Source organism: Durio zibethinus, chromosome 5, assembly GCF_047325235.1.
Source record: "Durio zibethinus cultivar Kanyao isolate XHJ-2024 chromosome 5, ASM4732523v1, whole genome shotgun sequence".
Taxonomy (NCBI): Eukaryota; Viridiplantae; Streptophyta; class Magnoliopsida; order Malvales; family Malvaceae; genus Durio; species Durio zibethinus.
The window spans coordinates 25,885,590-25,908,855 of record NC_143166.1 but is presented as its reverse complement, the minus strand read 5'-3'; the positions used below and the strand labels follow the sequence as shown (position 1 = coordinate 25,908,855).

The 23,266-nt window shown below is 30.5% G+C and overlaps 1 protein-coding gene and 1 long non-coding RNA gene across 2 annotated transcripts; both read left to right on the top strand.

Annotated features, from left to right (window-relative positions):
• The first annotated feature begins 8,545 nt into the window (after positions 1–8,545).
• LOC149518866 (uncharacterized) lies at positions 8,546–15,732 on the top strand. Its single transcript, XR_016342476.1, has 3 exons — positions 8,546–8,687; positions 8,811–8,857; positions 15,465–15,732. It is a non-coding gene; the product is annotated as an uncharacterized LOC149518866 (long non-coding RNA).
• Positions 15,733–21,082: 5,350 nt separating this feature from the next.
• LOC111282338 (uncharacterized protein At4g28440-like) lies at positions 21,083–22,429 on the top strand. The gene is made up of 2 exons (XM_022870380.2): positions 21,083–21,624; positions 22,014–22,429. The coding sequence occupies exons 1-2, from the start codon at positions 21,363–21,365 to the stop codon at positions 22,214–22,216; spliced, it is 465 nt and encodes a 154-aa protein (XP_022726115.1). The 5' UTR covers positions 21,083–21,362; the 3' UTR covers positions 22,217–22,429.
• The last annotated feature ends 837 nt before the right edge of the window (positions 22,430–23,266 follow it).

Sequence of the window (23,266 nt, the reverse complement as noted above, 5' to 3'; positions counted from 1 at the left end):
AGTGTTCCAATCCATCTCAATATTTTCTCTCCTAATAGTGAGATAGAGTGTTAGTCAAGTTATTTGATCCCTTTTCAAGAATAGGTGTTATCTAAAATAAAACCAATAATTATTTTGTATCCAAAATAAACCTCTTAATTATTTTCATCTAAGATAAAGAAAATTAGAGGATTTCAGATTAGTTACTTAGTGGTTTCAATTCATCTTGCCAACTTTTTGCAATACTAACATAAGTTTAATTTACTTTTAAGATTAACAAGTATGCCTACTACCCATCATTTAGTGGTTATTATTAGTTTATTGGTAGATTGGATTTGTGCTATTTCTTTAAATTGGCTTGAAGTATTACCTTCAATTTTTTTAACTTCAATTCTTTCATAAAGCTACTAAATGTTTTTTTCATCTTTTGTTTTTATTTATTAGTTTATTTGGCTTCAATTCTTTTATAGTGTTGAACTCCCTGAACTTACAAAAGTAGCTATTGGTGAGTATTTCAACCTTTTGCAAGTTTTTTTATGTTGACATATTCATGGCATGATGTAAATTAATTTAGCTAATAAGTTGTAATAATTGACTTGCCATGTAGAGGGACAACCTAAAAGTATTGTGCAAGACATTGAAAGTATTGTGCAAGACATTGAAAATATGGTTAGGACATTTATTGAAAAGGTAAATAGAGACAAAACTTGAGAGGTTCTTGCTTATTCTTAGTATACTAAATCTGGCATAATTGAAAATAGTGTTAATTATTGTTCATATAATAATATGCAATTATGTAAATATTCGTGAAGTGTAAATGCAAGTTTTTTTGGTTCGTACGCCTTGAATGTATGTGTATATGGATGTGAATTTGCTAAATAATAGCCTTTTATTTGCTTTTAGGAATCTGATTAGGGTGATAATGTTTGATTTTTCTTGGTACAGAGATTAGTAAATAGAATATATTCTTTCCAATCTTATCTTTTATCAGCTTGCATGTGTAATTTGTTTATAGTTTATATGTGAAATTTCCATTTTAAATCTTACTTTTCGTTGAGTGCTTAATTTCTTTATGCATCTCACATTCTTTCTTGTCTTCTTTGTTTAGGCATTTTCATGTCATCATTTATTATGGGTAGAGTTGATGAAGATGGAATCTATGTTTCTTATCAAATGAAAGAGGTATATCAAGTTGTATCTCAATTGTATTTTATTTTTATTATTTTGAACATTCAAGTTAAACCATATGTAAATTGTGCTCAGTTGTAGTCTCATAAAAATTTCATTCCACTTTCAACATTGTGGTGTAAATTGTAAACAGAATAAGGCTTTTGTTCTTTATATTTTTCTAATTAGAATTTATATATAATTTTGTAAAATATTATTATATTTTTTATAAATGAAATGAAATGTTTTATTTACTTTCTTTTTTATTTATGTATATTTTATTATTCATATAATTACTTTAAAAATAAATTTAAAAATATAATAAAATGATAAAAATTATATATAATAGCTAAATATGATTGAAAAATAATATTACCAACAAATTTACTGATGAAATTTTCTCAGTAATAATTTCATCAATAATTATAAATAGAATTTATCGATGAATTTTTTGTCAATAATTACTAATAGATTTCAACCACTACCGATGAAAAAACATTACCGACTTAGCTACCACCGACGAAATTTTTTCCTCATTAAATCCATTTCTACCGCTATTACCAAAGGAATTTCACCTTTACGAACAAAATTTTTCATTGGTAAAACTAAAATTTTTGATAGTGATTGATTTATTTGCATGATAAAAATCATTTTTGATAAAAGGTTGGTAAGATAATACATAATTAATGTGGTACAAATTTTGGGTGTAATGGGGTGCTAAAACGTTTTTTGCACGTAATTGACTCCTAAACTTAGTTTTGTTGATGTAGAGTAGAATCTATCCTTTTTAGAGACTCTTAGTTTACACTTAGGATAACCTTAAAGAAGATTCTCATAAGTGACCAATTACATGTAGACACAAAAAGATTGGTGATAACTCTGAAACTTTTATGTCTAATGAGCTGGCTTTCAGACCTTAACATTATGACAAATAGCAAAGACGACAAGAAACTTGGAATCTTGGTCATTGTTGAGAAAGTTTATAAGCATTTCACTTTAGGAGCAATCCCTTTATTCCAATGGGAGTATTTGGATCAATTGTTCCTATTATTACTCTTAGTTCTATATTAAAGAAATGAGCTGCTCCTGGTTGGCGACTTGGTTGGCTAGCTACAAACAATCCTGATGGCTCTCTAAAATATTCTGGGGTTCTCTTTCTTAAACACACACACCTCAATGCCTTTTACATTTCATCTGATAGTTCAAATGCATCATTAACGATACAAGTGCTATGCAAGATAAATGATTCTTTATACCTTAAATAATTTATGGAAACATTTTAAAATAAAAAAATAAATTGATGCCAAATGCTCTCTTAAAGTACATGTCTAAACAACACCGATATTCTTGCAAGAGGTAGTCGGGCGGAGAATACTATCAAGTTCTGAAATGTTACTAAACATATCTAAAAACAAAATTTAATACCCAAGCCCAGTAACTATAGCCTGATTAGTGACACAGCCTAGAAGTATTATTGATAAAAAAAAAACTAAAAGAGAAGAAAATAAAAGAAAACTTATCAACAGTTTTTATCAATAGTTTTCTCTAACAAAAAAAAAAAAACAAAAGGAAAACTATAAGAAAACCTCGAGAAGAAGAAGAGAGGAAGAGGGAGGGCAAATCAATTCTAAAAAAGACTTTGATTAAGGTAAGATTTTGCTTAAAACTCTTATAATTTTCATGTTTTGTGCCATTTTCTACAAATCCCAACCTATATTTTTGTATCTTTTCATCTTTAAAAATATTCTAGTGACTTTTTGGTGGCAGTCTGAAAAAATTGTGGGTACCAATGGAAAGGTCTCTTCAAGATCTTTCTAATGGTATGTGTGGCACTTTATTTTGTTAAGTAATTTAGAAAAATTGAATGTTTTGAAGTTTATGATTTTTAGGTTTTTAATAGTTATAAATGCCTAACTTTAAGCTGTCGAAGCTGCTTACTCTGGTGGCCGATTTGGTCTCACTTTAGGTGCTTTTGATAGTGCAAAATATCAACTTTCTATTAGTATAATTGGTTTGTTCATATGATTTATAGGCCAAGAGAATCAAAGCCCCAAAAAAGGCTTCATGAATCTAAAACCCAGAAAATCTGGGCTATTTGTAATAATTTATCAAGTTTTGACATTCGAAACTTAGGCTTTTGAAAATTATTTTTGCCAAAATAAAATTCTAAGTTGTAGTATTACATCCCTACTTTAAATTCATGCTTCCTTTTATCATTAGGAACTATAGTATGTTTGAGCTTCTATGGCTCAGAGTGAGCCAAATGAGCACAAAATGTAAAATTTTCAAAATTTAAAAATTCTCATTTTTAATTATTTTAAAAATTATTTTCAATAAATATTCAATGTATTTAGTTGTAAATTACTTGAATTTTAGTTATATTATTTTTAATGAATTTTTACTTATTTTAATATATTTTTACTGTGTTTATTTCAAGTTATTAGTGTTGTTTAAGAGCTTTTAAATTATATTTGGATTTACAAAAAAAAATTATTACTATTAAATGTTAAAAATTAAAAATTTGTAAAAATTTATACTGCTACTGATTTTATGTTTTAATCCTTAATTTCATATTTATACTCAATTTTAAACATTTCGCTACGTTAAAAGAAAATATATTATATGGAAAAAATATTTCAAATAGTTTCAAATTGTTGAAAGGTTGCCACACAACCTAATTTGCTTATGAGGACCCACATAATGTTTGCCTTATTAAATTTATGTTTTCGAAATAAATTCTAATTTTTGAATATTTCTTGAATTATTAGGAAACTAAAAGAATTGAGTGATTTGCTGCTTAAATTTGGTTTAACATATTAGGTAAGTGACTTGATATCTCTCTGGTTTTTTATGTCCTTAAAAGTCAACCTCAACATGTTTAGAGTTTAAATATATAATATATATTGTTTTGTCCATTTGTTTTGTAAATCGGGTTGAGAATTCAAATATATATATGATTTCTTTGTTATGAGTTTGGAATATGGTTTGATATGGTTTTGATTTTTGAATATGATTTAATAATAATATATTTATATATCCATTGTTTGTTAGAATATGAAATTTTGCTTTGAAATGATTATGAAATTTGTTTTCTGTGGATTTTATTTTGAGAAAGTTATAAATATTGAATTTGTAAATGTTAAGTAATCTGAAAATCTATTTTAATTTTTGTCTCATAGTATTACTATATTCTGACTTTACCAATGGGGGTTAATTGTTAGCTATGTGCACATGTACTTTGTGATATCGATACTGGTTTTGAATCATACCATTGGTTGAGAATAGTGATTTTTATTCACCATGCCATTAGTGATATACTTCTGTCTTATTGCACTAAAAGGGTTACTGTGATCTTTGTTTTGTCTCATTGCACTAATGGTTAATTATGATTGTTAGTGCAATGAATCAGTTGCTTTTGATATAGCTCTGTCCCATTGCACTAGAGAAAAAATTTTGATTTTGACCTATGCCACAGAGGTTAATTGTGGTAGTAGTATGTCACGAAAAAGTAATAAAATTTATAAATTTGTGATATTTGATTCTATTTGGTGATATGAGAATCGATTTTGAGATATGTTTGTGAATATAAGATTACCCAAAATATTTTTGATTCATTTAGTTAATGTTTTAGCCTAAATGTTAGTGCCATACTTAATCCAACTAAGTGGATATCAATTACTTGCTGAGTCATTGTACTCTTTCATTTAATTTTCTTTACTTCTTTTAGATTTTGATGTAGTATCTTGAAAGGTTTAATCTTGATAACTACTTGGATTAGCAAGATTAGCATTTGTTTTTAGCTTGGTATAGCTTTCAAGTGAGTATTTTATTATTGATTGTAAAGGATTTGTTAGTAAGAATTTTAGTATATTTGACCAACTTGCAAAGAGTATAATTTTGTAGACTTAAGATTCTGTAAAGTATTATTTTGGAGATTATTGAAGATTTTGATTTAATTTGATATTTGTTACCTTGGATGCTTGTGAGATTCATCTGATGAGTTTGCCATATTATTACGTTTTAAATCTATGAGTTTAGGCCATGACAAATTAGTATCATCAGAACTCAAGTTTTGTGATTATTCAGATTTTGGGTTACTTAGTTCGATTAATACAAAGGTATTAATTTTAAAATTTTGTACTAAGGAAAAAGTTTGGATTAGTTTAATAAGGAGTATTGATGGTTGTAAGTGAAATGATTTTGATGTAAATTTTGGTGAAAAGGATATTTAAAGCTCGACGATTATTGTGGGGAATGATTTTGGTCTTTCAAAATTTTATGAGTTTGAGATAGATTAGATTTTCAATCTATAGAGAATTTTGGTGTTTTGTGGTTTTCTTAATCTTAAAGTTCCTAGTTTGATTGATTCTTAGGCATCGATTTTAGAATTTATAATAAGGAGAAAGATTGGTGAATTTGATTATGAGTAATGATAGGTTGAAAGTAATTTTTGTGTGGAGTTGATAAGATAGTTGCCTTAAAGCTCAAGTTGATATTGGAGAATGATTTATTTTATCTTTAGAGATCTTATAGAATTGAGGTTGAAATTTTCTATTTTTGATAGTTTGTTTTGTGTTTGCTTATGGGTTTTGATGAATTTTTAATTACGATATTTATTGTACCATTTAGAGCCAAAATTTGAAACATTAGATATATGATGAAGTGATATACCTTTAAATGAAGTGACTTTGGTGGGATTTTTATATAAATTGGATATTTTAAGCTTAAGAGTTATTGTAGAGAATGATTTGAATCTTTTGACGTGCTATGATATCGAAGTTAGATTTTCAATCAATTAAGATTTTGGAGTTTTGTAATGGATTTTTATTGAATTTTTTTTATCATGGATATGAAATATTTTTGTCGAGATAAAGTATGAAAATTAGGTAGACAAGAATTGATATGAAGTTTTGAGATATTTATTATTATTGATTGTAAATTTTCTTTACGGATTACGATTTTTAGACTTATAGTTAGGATCAATAGAAATTATTATGTAAATAAGGATTTCAGTAATATTAGTGTGATTTTGATTCAATGAGTATTATATAACTTGATGGTAGGAATTGACTTTTCAAGAATTTACTAGAATTCGATTATGATATGGGTATGGTATTACGGTTTTGGAATTTATCTTAATGGATTTTGTTTATTATATTGTACTGGTAGTAAATAGCGTTATATGCATAAATAAAGACATTTGTCTATATTGATATGTTTTATTTTATTGAAAATTATTTACCCATGATGACTAGAGTTAGAATCTTATGTGATTAGCCAGAAGTGTGAAAAATTACAATTGTAGTTGAAAGGCAAAGGATTTATTAATGCTCGTGTGATAAAATAGTAATTATGATTTTCGATTAAAACAGAATTTGAGTTTGTTTGAGTGAGAATATCACATATTATGGTATAAGACATATGTTATGATTCCTACATGGAAACTAAGGTTGCAGTCGTTGAAAAATGTCATTAAAAATGGATTTTGACTAAGTATTAAGAATTATGGAATTAGGTTTTGCTAAGACTAAATCATTATTAAATAAGTATAGAGGACATATTGGACTCCAAGGAAATTTTGGAATAGTATGATTCTATATGCCTAAAGTCTGGTGAAGATTTTGATTGTTATTTGAGAGTTGGCTTATAGAAATCGAAAGCTATTCATATTTGAATTTGGAGTTATATTGGGTATTCAATGGGCTATGTCTGAAGTTATGTGCCAAGAAACTTAGGATATGATCTATAGCGTTGTCCTGATCCTCATTACAATTTACAATGATTATATTGATAAGAAATATTATGTCAATCAAAAGAAGAAATTGTAAGCTTGATTATGTGACTTGGTGTTCTATAGAATTGTTTGAAGTTGATCTTTTTATTTTTACTTTGGAGTTGTTGGAATTTGAAATAGTCAATATGATTAGGTTGTGATTATGATTTCAAATTGAAAGGCAATATGATAATTGATGAATAATGTTTTATGGAGATTACACTTATCATGGGCCTATGATATATTTTGTGTATAAAAACTATATGTTATAAGTACAAAGAATGACTTTTATAATGATAAAGTCAACTTCAAAGATGATTTTGTTATTTGGTAATTTTGAGTATGGATGCGATTTTGAAGAATTTAAGAAAATTATGATATGAAGCGATGTATTTAGGTGGTTTTACAATTATACTTTTGATATAAATTATATACTTGAAGTATATTGATTGAAATTCTTATAAAAGGATTCCTCGTCGAAAATATATTTTTGACATTAACTTGAAGCTAATAAATAATATACTTTCTTGAAGGCAAATTTAAGATATTAGATAGTTATAAGCCTGTTGTATGGTGAAATGGATATGTGGAATTTGATCTTTGAAATTTGGAAAATAATAATATGTGAACAAGGACTTGTATCACGAACTCAAAGTTTTAGGTTTAGATTTTTGTGTTGAATTTATGGATACAATCAATTGTGTTAGTTTGACATTTATCACAATCTTATAATGGTTAAATACAAATTTTATGATAGAAAAAAAAAAAAGAATTAGTATATGATGTCTTTAAGGCAGCCAATTGGTGATGTTGTTACTAAAATTTAAGGATACAGGTGGACATGTTTATGAGAATAAAGTATAAACTTCATTGTAAGGGATGTTATGGATAAGTGATTTTGTTGGTGTAAGAAATAATATAAAGTCAATTTGATGTTTTTGGGTTATGGTTTGAATGAAATACCAGTGTGCACAACGGAAGCATGATTTGATTTAAGTTATTGATTTTGGATTATTGCTAATTTAATAAATAATGAATTCTTTTAAATTGGAGACTAATTGTGGGTTAATAATAAATAGATTATAGATTTTGATATTTAAAAATTTGATATTTTGCAAGAGTTGTGAAATTGTAGTATAATTGTTATGTTTGATTTTGTTAGTAAAGAATTATTTGAAGATTCAGAATTACATTAAGATAATTTTACCTAGCTATGATTTAAATTGAGTATTAGGGATATTTCGAGTATATGAAATTTGTAAGAGTTATGCTTTGTGACTGCATCCTGGAACAAGAATTGAGATTAGATAATCTAAATATTTATTTATTAGGCTATAATGGATATATTTATATATATTGTAGTTTAAATCGATTTGGTATGTGAGAAACAATAAAGAGAATATTTAATTAAAGCTATTAAGGTGATATATCATAGATCTATTTAAGAAGAAGATTGTATGTGACATTAAATTGAAAGACAAAAATTTTGAAATACGAATTTTGAATTTGGATGACTAAATTCTTTTAAGTGGGGGAGTATGTAATACCTAAGCCCAAGTGACTATAGCTTGATTAGTGACCCAGCCCATGAGTATCATTGATAAAAAAAAAACTAAATGAGAAGAAAATAAAAGAAAACTTATCAATAGATTTTGTCAATAGTTTTCTCTAACTAAAAAACAAACAAAAGGAAAACTTGAATAAAACCTCGAGAAGAAGAAGAGAGGAAGAGGAAGGGCAAATCAATTCTAAAAAACCTTTGATTAAGGTAAGATTTTGCTTAAAACTTTTGGAATTTTCATGTTTTGAGTGATTTTTTACAAACCACAATTTATATTTTTGTATCTTTTCATCTTAAAAATATTCTGATGACTTTTCGATGACAATTCAGTGAAATTGTAGGTACCAATAGAAGGTTTCTTCAAGATCTTTCTAATGGTATGTGTGGCTCTTCATATGGTTAGCACTTCATTTGGTTAAGTAATTTATAAGAATTGAATGTTTGAAGTTTCAATTTTTTGGTTTTTAGTAGTTATAAATGCCCAACTTTGAATCATCGAAACTCCTTACTCCGGTGGCCGATTTGATTGAAATTTAGGTGTTTTTTATAGTGCTAAATGTGAACTTTCTAGGATATAATTGGTTTTATTCATATGATTTATAGGCTAAGAGAATCGAAGCCCTAAAATAGGTTTCATGAATCTGAAACCCAGAAAATTTAGGTTGTTTGTGATAATTTGTCAGGTTTTGGCCTTTGAAACTTAGGCTTCTGAAAATTATTTTTGCCAAAATAAAATTCTAGGTTGTAATATTACATCCCTACTATAAATTCATGATTCCCTTTGTCATTAGGAACTATAGTATGTTTGAGCTTTCGTGGCTCAGAGTGAGCCAAATGATCATAAAATGTAAAATTTTCAGAATATAAAAATTCTCATTTTTAATTATTTTAAAACTTGTTTCAGCCAATATTCAATGTATTTAGTTATAAATTACTTGAATTTTAGTTATATTTTTTAATGAATTTTTACTTATTTTAATTTACTATGTTAATTTCATGTTATCGTTGTTGTTAAAGAGTAATTAAATTATATTCAGATTTATAAAAAAAAAAAATGATTACTATTAAATGTTAAAAATTAAAAATTTTCAAAAATTTATATAGCTATTGATTTTTATGTTTTAATCCTTAATTTCATATTTATAATCAATTTTATACATTTCGACATATTAAAATAAAATATTTTATATGCTAAAAAAAAACCTTTCAAATAGTTTCGAATTGTCAGAAAGGTTACCTCACAAGCCAATTTGCTTATGAGGACCTATGGAAGGTTTGCCTTCGTAATTTTTTGTTTTCATGATAAATTCTAATTTTTTGAATATTTCTTGAATTATTTGGATACTAAGAGAATTAAATGATTTATTGCTTAAGTTTCGGTTTAATGTATTAGGTAAGTGACTTGATATCCCTTCGATTTTTATGCCTCAAAAATCAGCCTCAACATGTTTAGAGTTTAAATATATAATATATATTATTTTATTCATTTGTTTTATAAATTGGTTGAGCATGCAATATACATATATATATATGATTTCTTTGCTATGAGTTTGGAATATAATTTGATATGGTTTTGATATTTTAATATGATTTCGTAATAATATATTTATATATTCATTGTTTGTCGAAATATGAAATTTTATTTCGGAATGATTATGAAATTTGTTTTCTATGGATTTTGTTTTGAGAAAGACACAAATATTGAATTTGTATATGTTAGGGAATTTGAAAATATATTTTGATTTTTTTCTCCTAGTATAACTATGTACTGACCGTGCCAATGGGGCTTAATTGTTGGCCATGTCAATATGTACTTTGTGATATTGATACCAGTTTCGAACCATACCATCGGTTGAGAATATGGTTTTTGTTTACAATGCCATCGGTAATATACTTATGTCCTATTGCACTAAAAGGGGTTACTATGATCTTTGTTTGTCCCATTGCACTAACAGGTTAATTATGATTATTAGTGCAATAATCTGGTTGCTTCTGATATACTTCTGTCTCATTGCACTAGAGGAAAATTTTTGAATTTGTCCTATGTCACAGGGGTTAAGTGTGGTCGTAGTTTGTTATGAAAGAGTAATAAAATTTATAATTTTGTGATATTTGATTCTGTTTTGTGATACAAGAATTGGCTTTGAGATATGTTTGTGAATGTAAGATTACTCAAAATATTTTTGATTCATTTAGTTAATGTTTTGGCCTAAATGTTTGAACATGCTTAATCCAACTTAGGGGATATTGGTTACTTATTGAGTCGTCGTACTCATTCTTTTAATTTTTTTTAGTTTTTTTAGATTTCAATATTGGTATCTTGGAAGGTTTAATCTTGACAACTACTTAAATTAGCAAGATTAGCATTTATTTTTGCTTGATATAGCTTTTGAGTGAATATTTTATTATTGATTCTAAAGGATTTGCTAGTAAAAATTTTATTATATTCAACTAAATTGCAAAGAGTATAATTTTGTAGATTTGAGATTCTGTAAATTATTATTTTAGAAATTATTGAAGATTTTGATTTTATTTGATATCTATTGTCTTACATGATTGTGAGATTTGTTTCACGAGTATACGGTATTATTACGCTCTAAATCTTTGAGTTTAAGGCGTGACAAAAATGGCATAAACTTGCTCAACTTTGGATGTATACATATATCTAGACATGTAAGTGGATGATTTTGCTGAACATTGCTATAAACATTCCTGGAACAGATTTATTAAACTTCTAGTTTTGCTTTTGATCATCATCAGATTACTGAGCAGATAAAGGCTGTCTCAATATCGGCTCAGATCCTGTAACCTTCATTCTGGTAGAAATGTTCCACTTTATGTACCTGCACATCTGAGTGTACTGAACATTCTTCTACTTTTATACTTGTTCTTTTTCTTTAAGCGATATAAAAATTATGATAAATCAAATGTTCTTTGGGGGCTCTTCCTTAAATTCTTGAAAAAACTAACAAGAATTTCTTCTTGAAATACGTTAACATAATAAAACAACTTTAGACATTCTTTATGATAGAATTAAGGAGATTCCATGCATAACTTGCCCTGAAAAACCAGAAAGATTTGTTTTTATAATGGTGAGGATGATCATAAAGCTGATAAAGTTCTTTCGAAATGGGTGAGTGAAAGATAAACTTAGCAGTATCTATTGTATTAAGCATCTAACTTAAAATCAATATATGATAAGTGGAGGGGTTCAATCTAAATATAAAGATACAAAAAATTAAAAATTTATTAGATACGAAATAATTTATTTTGACAAACCCTCATCACATGTAAATAATGATTAAAAAGATCTTTCACGTGATAAATTAAGAAAGAATAATAAAAAAAATATTAACTTTAATATCATATTAAATATTTAATTTAAAATTAATTAATGATAAATAAAAAAATTCAATCTAAATATAAAATTATAAAAAATTAAAAATTTATTAAAAATGCATAACCCATTTTGACACATTTCAAGTTAAATTGGACTTGCCACTACTAGAAGGCATTGATGATGATACGGACCTTAGTGTTAAACTAGCCAAAGTGGAATTTGTCATTATTCTGCCTGGTATGTACTTGACAGAAAGTAGCTGCAGCAGAACAAAAGGACTTTATGACTACTCTGCAAGATTAGTGCAGAACCCCTAGCATTGATATTATTAATTAACCAAAAATGAAATCATTTTTTTTTTGTTCATCATTTTAGGAAGATAGAATAAAGATGTTTTTTAGAGCTGGTTGAACTTATCTTTCATTACTTTACATAAAAAATAGCTACCACCTGATCTGAATTAGAAGAAAATATCCTCAATGTGTTAAAACCAAACCCAATGTCTTCATTATTTTATCCTTTTGTGCAATTTGATAGGACAAAATTTTTTCTTCCTCTATTTTTTAATCATAAGTTCCATGTCATAGATCTAAGGGGGAGTCTTGAATCCCACATCGAACATAATAGGAGGGTCATTGGGATATATAAAGGTTCACACTACCTCTGCCTTGTGAGACACCTTTTGTAGAATAAAACCGTGAGACCAAGGGGTCAGAGCAGACAATACCTCACAAGGGTGTGAACCGTGGTAGGAAGGCTGATCTGAGATGTCGGAAGGGTGAATGCTCGGGTCCCGGAGCCGCGCGAGTTCGGAGCTTGAGTCTCGACCCGTGACAAGTGGTATCAGAGCCAACCCTAAACCGTTCGATCCACGTCAAGCACCTCGAGGGAGGTAGGCAGGGTGACCAGCCTCCGTGACGAGAGCGTCACGAGGTTAGGTGCGAGAGAATATCACGGACCTAAGGGGGAGTCCTAAATCCCACATCGAACATAATAAGAGGGTCACTAGGGTATATAAGGATTCACATCACCTTTGCCTTATGAGGCGTGTCGGAGAATATCACGGACCTAAGGGGGAGTTCTAAATCTCACATCGATCATAATAGGAGGGTCACTGAGATATATAAGGATTCACATCACCTCTACCTTATGAGGTACCTTTTGTAAGGCAAAACCGTAAGATCAAAGGGTCAGAGTGGACAATACATCACAAGGGTGTGAACCGTGACAGGAAGGCTGATCTGGGATGTCGGAAGAATGAATGCCCGAATCCTAAAATCGTACGAGTTCGAAGCTTGAGTCTCGACCTGTGACACTCCGCTATTGCCTATTGGAATGAATTTGACATTTTTTTTTTTTTTGTAATCTTCTTATATCTAATTGTAATGTACATCAAAAAAGCATATAGGTACTTTGCTGGAACACAACTTGTGTTTCAATCAAAGTAATTATTGACTTGAAATCCCTTCATGCTTTAGCTCCTGTCTAGTTGAAGAAATGTTATGGCCTAAATGTTTGAATATGCTTAATTCAACTTTAGGGGATATTGGTTACTTATTGAGTCGTTTGTACTCATTTCTTTAACCTTTTTTAGTTGTTTTAGATTTTAATGTTGGTATCTTGAAAGGTTTAATCTTGATAACTACTTAAATTAGTAAGATTAACGTTTATTTTTGCTTGATATAATTTTTGAGTGAGTATTTTATTATTGATTCTAAAGGATTTGCTAGTAAAAATTTTATTATATTCAACTAAATTACAAAGAGTATAATTTTATAAACTTGAGATTCTGTAAAGTATTATTTTAGAGATTATTGAAGATTTTGATTTTATTTGATATCTATTACCTTACATGGTCGTGAGATTTGTTTCACGAGTATACGGTATTATTACGTTCTAAATTTTTGAGTTTAAGGCGTGACAAAAATGGCATAAACTTGCTCAACTTTGGATGTATACATGTATCTAGACATGTAAGTGGATGATTTTGCTGAACATTGCTATAAACATTCCTGGAACAGATTTATTAAACTTCTAGTTTTGCTTTTGATCATCATCAGATTACTGAGCAGATAAAGGCCTGTCTCGATATCGGCTCAGATCCTGTAACCTTCATTCTGGTAGAAATGTTCCACTTTATGTACCTGCACATCTGAGTGTACTGAACGTTCTTCTACTTTTATACTCGTTCTTTTTCTTTAAGCGATATAAAAATTATGATAAATGAAATGTTCCTTGGGGGCGCTTCCTTAAATTCTTGAGAAAACTAACAAGAATTTCTTCTTCAAATACGTTAACATAATAAAACAACTTCAGACATTCTTTATGATAGAATTAAGGAGATTCCATGTATGACTTGCCCTAAAAAATCAGAAAGAACTGTGTTTATAACGGTGAGAACGATCATAAATATGATACAGTTCTTTCGAAATGGGTGAAAGATAAATTTAGCGATCTATTGTATTAAGTATCTAACTTAAAATCAATATATGATAAGTGGAGGGGTTCAATCTGAATATAAAGATACAAAAAATTAAAAATTTATTAGATACGAATAAGCCCTCATCACATGTAAGTGAAAATTAAAGAAAGCTTTCATGTGATAAATTAAAAAAAAAATAACGAAAAAAAATCTTAACTCTAATATTATATTAAACATTTAACTTAAAATTAATTGACGTTAAATAAAAAAATTCAATCTAAATATAAAATTATATAAAATTAAAAATTTATTATACATGCATAATCCATTTTGACACATTTCTTGGACTTGCCACTACTAGAAGGCATTGATGATGATACGGACTTTAGTGTTAAACTGGCCAAAGAGGAATCTGTCATTATTCTGCCTGGTATGTACTTGACAGAAAGTAGCTGCAGCAGAACAAAAGAAAGACTTTATGACTACTCTGCAAGATTAGTGCAGAACCCCTAGCATTGATATTATTAATTAACCAAAAATGAAATCATTTTTTTTTTTTTTTTGGTTCATCATTTTAGGAAGCTAGAATTAAGATGTTTTTTAGAGCTGGTTGAACTTATCTTTCGTTACTTTACATCAAAAATAGCTACCACCTGATCTGAATTAGAAGAAAATATCCTCAATGTGTTAAAACCAAACCCAAGGTCTTCATTATTTTATCCTTTTGTGCAACTTGATAAGACAAAAAATTTTCTTCCTCTATTTTCTAATCACAAGCTCCGCTATTGCCTATTGGAATGAATTTGACTTTTTTTTGTTTTTGTAATCTTCTTATATCCAATTGTAATGTACATAAAAAAAGTATATAGGTACTTTGCTGGAACACAACTTGTGTTTCAATCAAAGAAATTATTGACTTGAAATCCCTTCATGCTTTAGCTTCTGTCTAGTTGAAGAATTTCTTAAGTGCTCCAGGTGGGTCTTAGATGCCTTTTTCCTTGATTAAGTACATAATTCTGTTGCATCAGCAGTCTTGTCTTTTTGTTTCTCTGGATCAATAAATTTTATGATTCATCATTTTAAAAAAATGGAACATATTCAGTGTATGATGAGAAAGAAGTGCATACTTCAGTAATTTTGAGTGAAGTAGAAGCATAGAAATGCTGAGAATTGGTTAAACTACATATACTAATGTAGTGCTAAATGTTTTTACTTGTGGCAGGATTAATTGTGGGACTGAAGAACTGGCTTCAAGTGAGCTTTGCCCTTGATCAACCATCTCTTAAAGATGGACTGGAAAGGTTAAGATCTTTCTGCCACAGGCATGCCTGGCAACACTAAAGAATCATTATGTTTCCAAGGGATATAATTGGATGCTGTAATTGCTTCTTCATTGACTCTTTTTTCTATAAAACAGAAACCTTGTCTACTGGCAAACAAAGTGGTGGAGCATTTGACCTCTTTATGAAAACATAATCATTTTTCGGTCATTTAAGCATTGATTTACCACAGCATCCAAGGGGTTCAGATAACTAGCTATGAAATATAGTATTCTTCAGGCAAATGCAAAGTTGTGTCATACATGATAATTTACTAATCCAACGTTATTTTAAGTAATTACTTTAAAATAAGATCATTGGTTGAGTATATGTTGCTCTTTACAAGTCTACAAATCTTTATGTGCCCCTAGGAGAAAACAAAGTTATGGATGGAATCAAATATGCAGTAGTTATAGAGAATGGCGTTGGATATGTTAGATCTTGAAATCAACCAAGGAAGAAGAAAAACAAACACGATGAAATGAAAAAGAGTCTTTGTTGGGAAAGCTAACTCTCACAAATGGATATTCATTTGGATGTTAAGACAGAAAAAACTGCCTAGTCTAAAAGCCTATTGTCTCCTTAACACAGTAAATAAATGTTTTGTGCACTCCAAGTTATTGCAAGTTAAAGAAAGTTAAAAAAATCAACAAAGAAACTTTGCTGCTTTGCGGCAAACTCTAATTTACATCCTCAAGTACTCAAACCTGACCTTAGTTAAGAGCTTAATGAACATGTCAACTAGCTGAATTCTGAGCTGCAATGAACCACTGCAATTTCCTTGTCCTGCTGCAGTTCCCTAAAAAAGTGAAACTTGATCTTGAAGTGCTTCATTCTTCTATGTGACATTGGATTTTTTGCAATTGCAACAGCATTATCACACCTTATCTCTGTTGCCTCCTCTTGAGTAAGATTCAAATCACTCAATAATTTTCTCAACCAAATTACTTGGTTGATGGCAGCGACAACTGCAATATACTCAGATTCTGCAGTGGTCTGAGCAACAGTGTCCTACTTCTTTGAATTCCATGTAAATCCATCATAACCAAGAGCGAACGAGTACCATGAAGTGCTCGTCATGTCATCACAAGAGCCAGCACAATCACTGTCGGTAAAACCAAACCAGTTTAGTTCTATTGACTTCTTGAACCACTCACCGAAATCAATTGTGCCTTTAACATATCTGAGCGCCCTCTTAGCTGACTTAATATGCATCGAACTTGCATCATACATAAATCTAGTGAGCAAACTAATTCCATACATAATTTCAGGCCTGGTTGCAGTCAAATACTACAAACAGCCAATCATGATTCCATAGGTCTTCTCATCAAATTTCTCAAAACCATCTTCTTTGCTAAGCTTTTCACCTTGAGCTATAGTTATGCTCATTGGTTCACAGCTCTCCATATGAAATTTCTTCAGCATTTGCTTTGACTACTTTTGATGGGCAATTAAAAAACCAGATTGAGATTGAAGAATTTCCATCCTAAGAAAATAAGTCATCTGATCAGCAAGATCAGTCATGTCAAAAACTTTCATCATTAGCTCTTTACACTTTTGCACAAAGATTTGGCTGCTGTAGTCACTAGAAAATAATCCACATAAAGTGAAAAAATCAACAAATCTTCGATTTCAGAGTTCTTTACATACAAAGTTGGCTCACTAACATTTCCGTTGAATCCAAACTGTAACAGATGCTTCCCAATTTTGTCATACCAGGCTTTTGGTGCCTATTTTGATCCACACAAGGCCTTATTGAGCTGGTAGACCTTATGTTTTTTGCCCTTCACAACAAATCCTTCAAACTGCTCAACGCATATCTCCTCTTTAAAGGAAACATTCAGGAAAGCAGATATCGCATCAAGCTGATGAATTCTGTACTCCTTTTAAACTGCCAAAGCTAACAGAGGTCTTATAGTGTCAAGCCTTGCTACTAGTGCAAAGGCCTTTGAAAAACCAACTCCATATTGCTAAGCGTATCCCTTCCCCACTAGCCTTGCCTTTAATCTATTAACAAAACGACCAGTATTAAGTTTGGTTATGAACTCCTACTTTCTCCAATTACATTCTTATGACTTGGGCTGTCGACAAGCTCCCAAGTCTGATTCTTTTCAATCATCTTCAACTCTCCTGCATAGCTTCCTTCTAGCCAGCTAACTTAACAGCTTCTTCAAAGTGAGTTGGCTCAAACACAACAGAGTTGCATCTGTCATATGTTTCGGCATGTGATCTGATGCTTCTCACAGGATAATCTTCATCTGACTCATCATCTATTTTATCTGTTTCTTGCTCTTGTGATGCTCCCAACTCAGTTGATTTTAGCTTTCCAAATTTAACTTGTGATTTTTTGAATTCCAAGCTGCATTTTCATCAAATTTTACATTTCCGCTCACAATCACCTTTTCAGTGAGAGGATTCTAAACTTTGTACCCTTCTGTATTACTACTGTAACCAAAAAGGCAACAAAGATGCCTACTTACTCTGTCAAGCTTATCACTTTTAATCTCTAAAATGTGAGCATAGCAAATGCATCCAACCTCATGTCCTGTGTTGAAGGCTTGACTCCAAACCATGCTTCAAAAGAAGTCTTACCCTTTAATGCTTTTTGTAGGAAGGCTGTTAGGCAAAATATATATAGGTGTTGACAGCGTCTAAAAACTTCTGTGGAATATTTCTTTTAAACATCAAACATCTGGCCATCTCCATCTCTGTTTTGTTCTTCCTTTCACTCACCCCATTTTGTTATGGACTCTAAGTGACGGTCACTTGATGCTCAATGCATAAGACTCCTTAAATCTGTTTGAGATGTATTCAGTCCCATTGTCAGACCTGATCACCTTCATTTTGCAGCCAGACTGATTTTTGCTCCAAGCTTTGAATTTCCAAAAAAATCCCAGCAACTTATGATTTTTGCTTCAAAAATTAAACCAAGCTCATCCTGGTGAAATCATCTATAGAAAAGATGATGCTCCCATTTAAAGATAAAGTCTCATGGGGCCACAAACACCAGTATGCATAAGTTGTATCTTTTCTGATGCTCTCCAAACTTGATTAGCAGAGAATGGCTACATGTTTTGCTTTCCCAATTGGTATACTTCACATACATCATCATGTTCATGAATTGGTGATAACTTCAAATCCAGTTTATGCTTCTGCAGATGGCTTAGAGAATGATAATTAACACGACTCATTCTTTTGTGTCACAAAGATGGCATGTCAATAGAATTAGCATATGCTTCAAAAGTAGTTGAACCCAATTCACAACAAAGCTTCCATTTTTAATCATCACGGGCATTAATTCATAATCTGCAGGGTCAGAAATCACACAAGATTTATCCTAAAACACCAAAGATTAATTCTTCTCAAACAACTGACCAACACTTAACAGGTTCTGTTCAATTTCAGGCACAAATAAAACATCAGAAATAATTTTTGTATCTGAAGCAATCTCAATAGTCACATCACGTTTCCCTTTTGGCTTCAATGAAATCTTCGTTGCCAATTCTGATTTTTGAAGTGCAAGTTCTGTCAAGCACCTTGAACATGCCTTTATCAGAAACCATGTGATGTGTACAGCCACTATCAACCAACCAGTTTACCTTGTATCTACTACTGCTAGAATAGAATGCTAAAACAAAAATATGCTCCTCCTGTTGCTGATTATTGTCAACAATCAAAGCTTGGACACTCGGTTGTTGTTGGCCCATTTTCTTGCAAACACTTTCCATATACCCCATTTGTTAGCATGACCTACAATCAATGTTAGGAAACCATGTGATGTGTGCAGCCACTATCAGTCAACCAGTTTACCTTGTGTCTGCTACTGCTAGAATAGAATGCTAAAACAAAAATATGCTCCTGTTGCTGATTATTGTCAACAATCAAAGCTTGGACAGTCGGTTGTTTTTGGCCCATTTTCTTGCAAACACTTTCCGTATGCCCCGTTTGTTTGCCTGATCTACAATCAATGTTAGGTATGTACCAACAGTACCTTTCCAGATGAGTTGTTTTCTTATAGCGTGAGCATGGTGGATATTTCTTCTTTCCACCATCTTCATTACTTTCCCTTTCTTTGTTCTGTTTCTCCCTTTGTCACCAAAGTTCTTTTTGCCCTTACCACCTGAAATAAGACTTCTCTTTGTTTTTTGACTTGAGCATAAAGAGCATCGATCAGTTCTGACAAGGATATGCTCGACGATAAGTCTCTTGAATCTTCAACAACCCTCTTATCTTAGAACTCATCTCCAAGCAACCTAATGTTGCTAACAACAGGCATGATCCTATCAGAGTAATGCTTCACATTTCTCTGTCTTTCATCTTCAAGTTCTCAAAATCACTATTGAGAGTTATAATATGCTATACTTTTGAGAGTTGTAATATGCTATGGTCTGGTCTTCTCTATGCCTTGAAACTCCACCTTAAGCTTGTCTCACCATTGTTTTCGATAATCACAAGTCATGATCCTTGTGAAGATCACATGGTACACGCCAATTTGGATGCAATGATGCTAAAATATCTTTTATATAAATGTAAGTGTAAAAAACATTAAAAAAAAATCCATCAGATCAATTTTATTTGTGATAATATATGTAATGATACAAAATTCTACATTCATTACTATTTAACTTTACAGTAGTCATTATTATAATTTAAATTAATGCCTTTTTCTCTTTTTTTTTTTTTTATCTTTTCTTTCATTGATTTCTTCTTTATATATTTTTCCTAAGTTTCAATTATTATTATTCAAATGACTTATTTATTATTACGATTTTTTACTATGGTATGGTTGAACGGATTTTAAAAAATATTTAAATAATAAATTTATTTTTTATCTAAGAAAAATAAAGCAAAGAAAAAATGAGAAAAGATAGATTATGTTAATTTACTTTTGTTCATTTTTTATGTTTTTTTTTAACATTTATCTGCAAAAAAAAAATTTTAAAGTGAGAATATAGAAATAAAAATAAATCATTAAAAAATAAAATCAAAATGAAAACATAGGAAAAAGATAAAAAAAAAGGAAGCAACATAAGGATTAATGGGATTTTTATCGACATTTGGCAATCAAGGAATCACGTGAGAATCCTTTAATCTAGTAGTGTACGTAAGGCTTAAAATATAGTATTTATAGACACTTTAAAGATTAAAAAATAAAAAAAAATTAACATGTCTTACAAACGTCTTAAAATTTTTTCTTGAATACTATTTTCGACGCGAGAATTGATAAATACAATTACAGTTCTTGATTTAAATGATTATTTAGTTATATATTTAATAATATTAATAATAATGCAATAATTTTATTTTTCGAGAAGTTATTTAGGATAATTATAATATTATATCAATATTTTATTTTTATTTTTTGTTTACAATTTATATATATATATATATAATAAATGAACAATTAAAAAAAAAAAAGGATCTTCCGATACTTTAACCTGTAAGTGTGGAGAAATTTAAGTTTGAAGTATAGATATAGAAATATAGAAGTTTATATATATTTAGTACGGCAGGACAGCCCTGAGGAGAGGAAAAATTTCGGTCCTCCTAAAACCATAATCGAACACGTATAATAAAAAAACCAACAACCTTTCGACCGCTCTATATTAACTCCTCCCAACAGCCAACCCAAATTCCCAAATCACATAAAAACCCTAAAACTTCCCCACCTGTTTTTACCTATTCTACTCTCATATTTAAATAAGTCGAATTACTGCCAAAATCCAGGGGTTTGCACTTGGGGTTTGGGGCTGGGATTTTAGAGAAACCAACTCGTTTGATTCTTTGAAAACAATTGAGAAATGGCGACAACGACGGCATCTACGACGGGACAGGTGAACGCGAAGAGAAAGCCGGTGTTTGTGAAAGTGGAGGATTTAAAGCCCGGTACGAGTGGGCACACTTTGATCGTAAAAGTGGTGGAATCGACCCCAGTCAAGACTTCCCAGAGGCCTAACAGGGACCGTGCTCTCCTATCCCGACCCGCCCCTCCGGCGCGGATCGCTGAGAGCGTTGTCGGGGACGAGACTGGCACCATCATCTTCACTGCACGCAATGAACAGGGTATTAGTTTTCTCTACCAAGTTGTATACATATTTTTCCATAGAAATTGATAGCCTCTCTATATTAATAGATTTTATTTGGTATGGGTTTTTATTGATCCAGTGCTATATTTCACGATAAAGCAAAATTGGTCGTAAAGACATTTCTATTTTTTCTAGAATACTGCAAATATTTTACATTTGGTTAACCAATTTTTTGTTTTGTTGTGAGTTCATTTGTAGAATAGTTTTCAGCTTTGAATATTTTGGATTTGATCTAGAGCAGGGGTAGTATTTTCAAGGAAAGAATATGGTGACCAAGGCTTAATTGAATTGAGCAATAGAATAGCGTTGTTCTTGCATATGGTGATTTTGGTCGTAGTAAAATGATGATGTTTTAATCTGATGCAGTTGACCTTATGAAGCATGGTGCAACTCTGATTTTACGTAATGCTAAGATTGTTATGTTCAAGCGAACAACAATGAGGCTAGCAGTTGACAAATGGGGACGAATCGAGGTCACTGAACCTGCTAAATTTGCTGTTAGAGAAGATAACAATCTTTCTTTAGTTGAATATGAACTTGTTACTGTTTCTGATCAGGGTATGAATTAAGGGCTGTGACTATGAGTGAATGGATATATTTTTCAAGGGAGTGAAAGCAACCTTGGGGCTTGATTCTTGGTTTTGTGTCATGAACAATCACTTGAGATGCTGTTTTTATTGGTATGGGACACATTTCATTGTTGGTTTTTCTTTTGCCTTATATATACTGTGATGATCAGCTTAAATTTGGAAAAGTTAATAGTAATTAAATACTATTATTCACTTGACTTTCTCATTGATGGTGGTATATGCTCTAACTAGAATGCTCTCCTTCTTTGAACTTTGACTGAGGAAAGAAAATGTCAAAACTTTTGCTATGTAAAGTCTGAAACAACGCAAGATGAAAAGCAACCAAAATTGTTGCCTGGGCTGGTAATCATATCACTGCAGGTGCAGGTCTAAGGATATCAAACTTCCTTGACCATGGTAGCTAGATTGGTGCACTTTGCATTTCAGCCTTCTAGAATACAAGAACAAATTGTGAGTGGTTACATTTTTGGTAGAGCTACGATGCAAAGTCACAAAACCAGATTGCCTGAGAAATGGGGTGAACCATAGATTGTTAAGTTGGTAAGAGAACAAAGTTAAGTCTAGAATTTATACAGAAATCATGAATAATCATGAAAGTGGGAAAAAAAAATACTTCTAGAAGTTGGAAAATTATGAGAACAAGGACAACAAGAAGTGAATAGAAAGAAATTGAACACGGTCATACCCCGGCTGGCATTGGCTAACATTAGGAGGGGATTAGTGCTAACCTGGAGAGTTATCTAGTACAGCTACATTTCACTCCAATATTAATCAATCTTCAGATATATCTATATGATAACAATCAGGGCAATGCCAGGCATATTACGAACCCAAAATTAGAAATATAAAACAGTAAAATACAAGCCAAAAGTCAAAATACACTATTTTTTAAACGGGAAAATAGTAGTCAAAAAGTCTTTTTACATTCCTTCAGCTAAAGTCAGAAACAATGAGAAAAGAAAGTTTAACAATTGAATTGTCTGTTTACCCTGGTCAATATTCATTTAAAAGTTGAATCTTTTTCAGGCA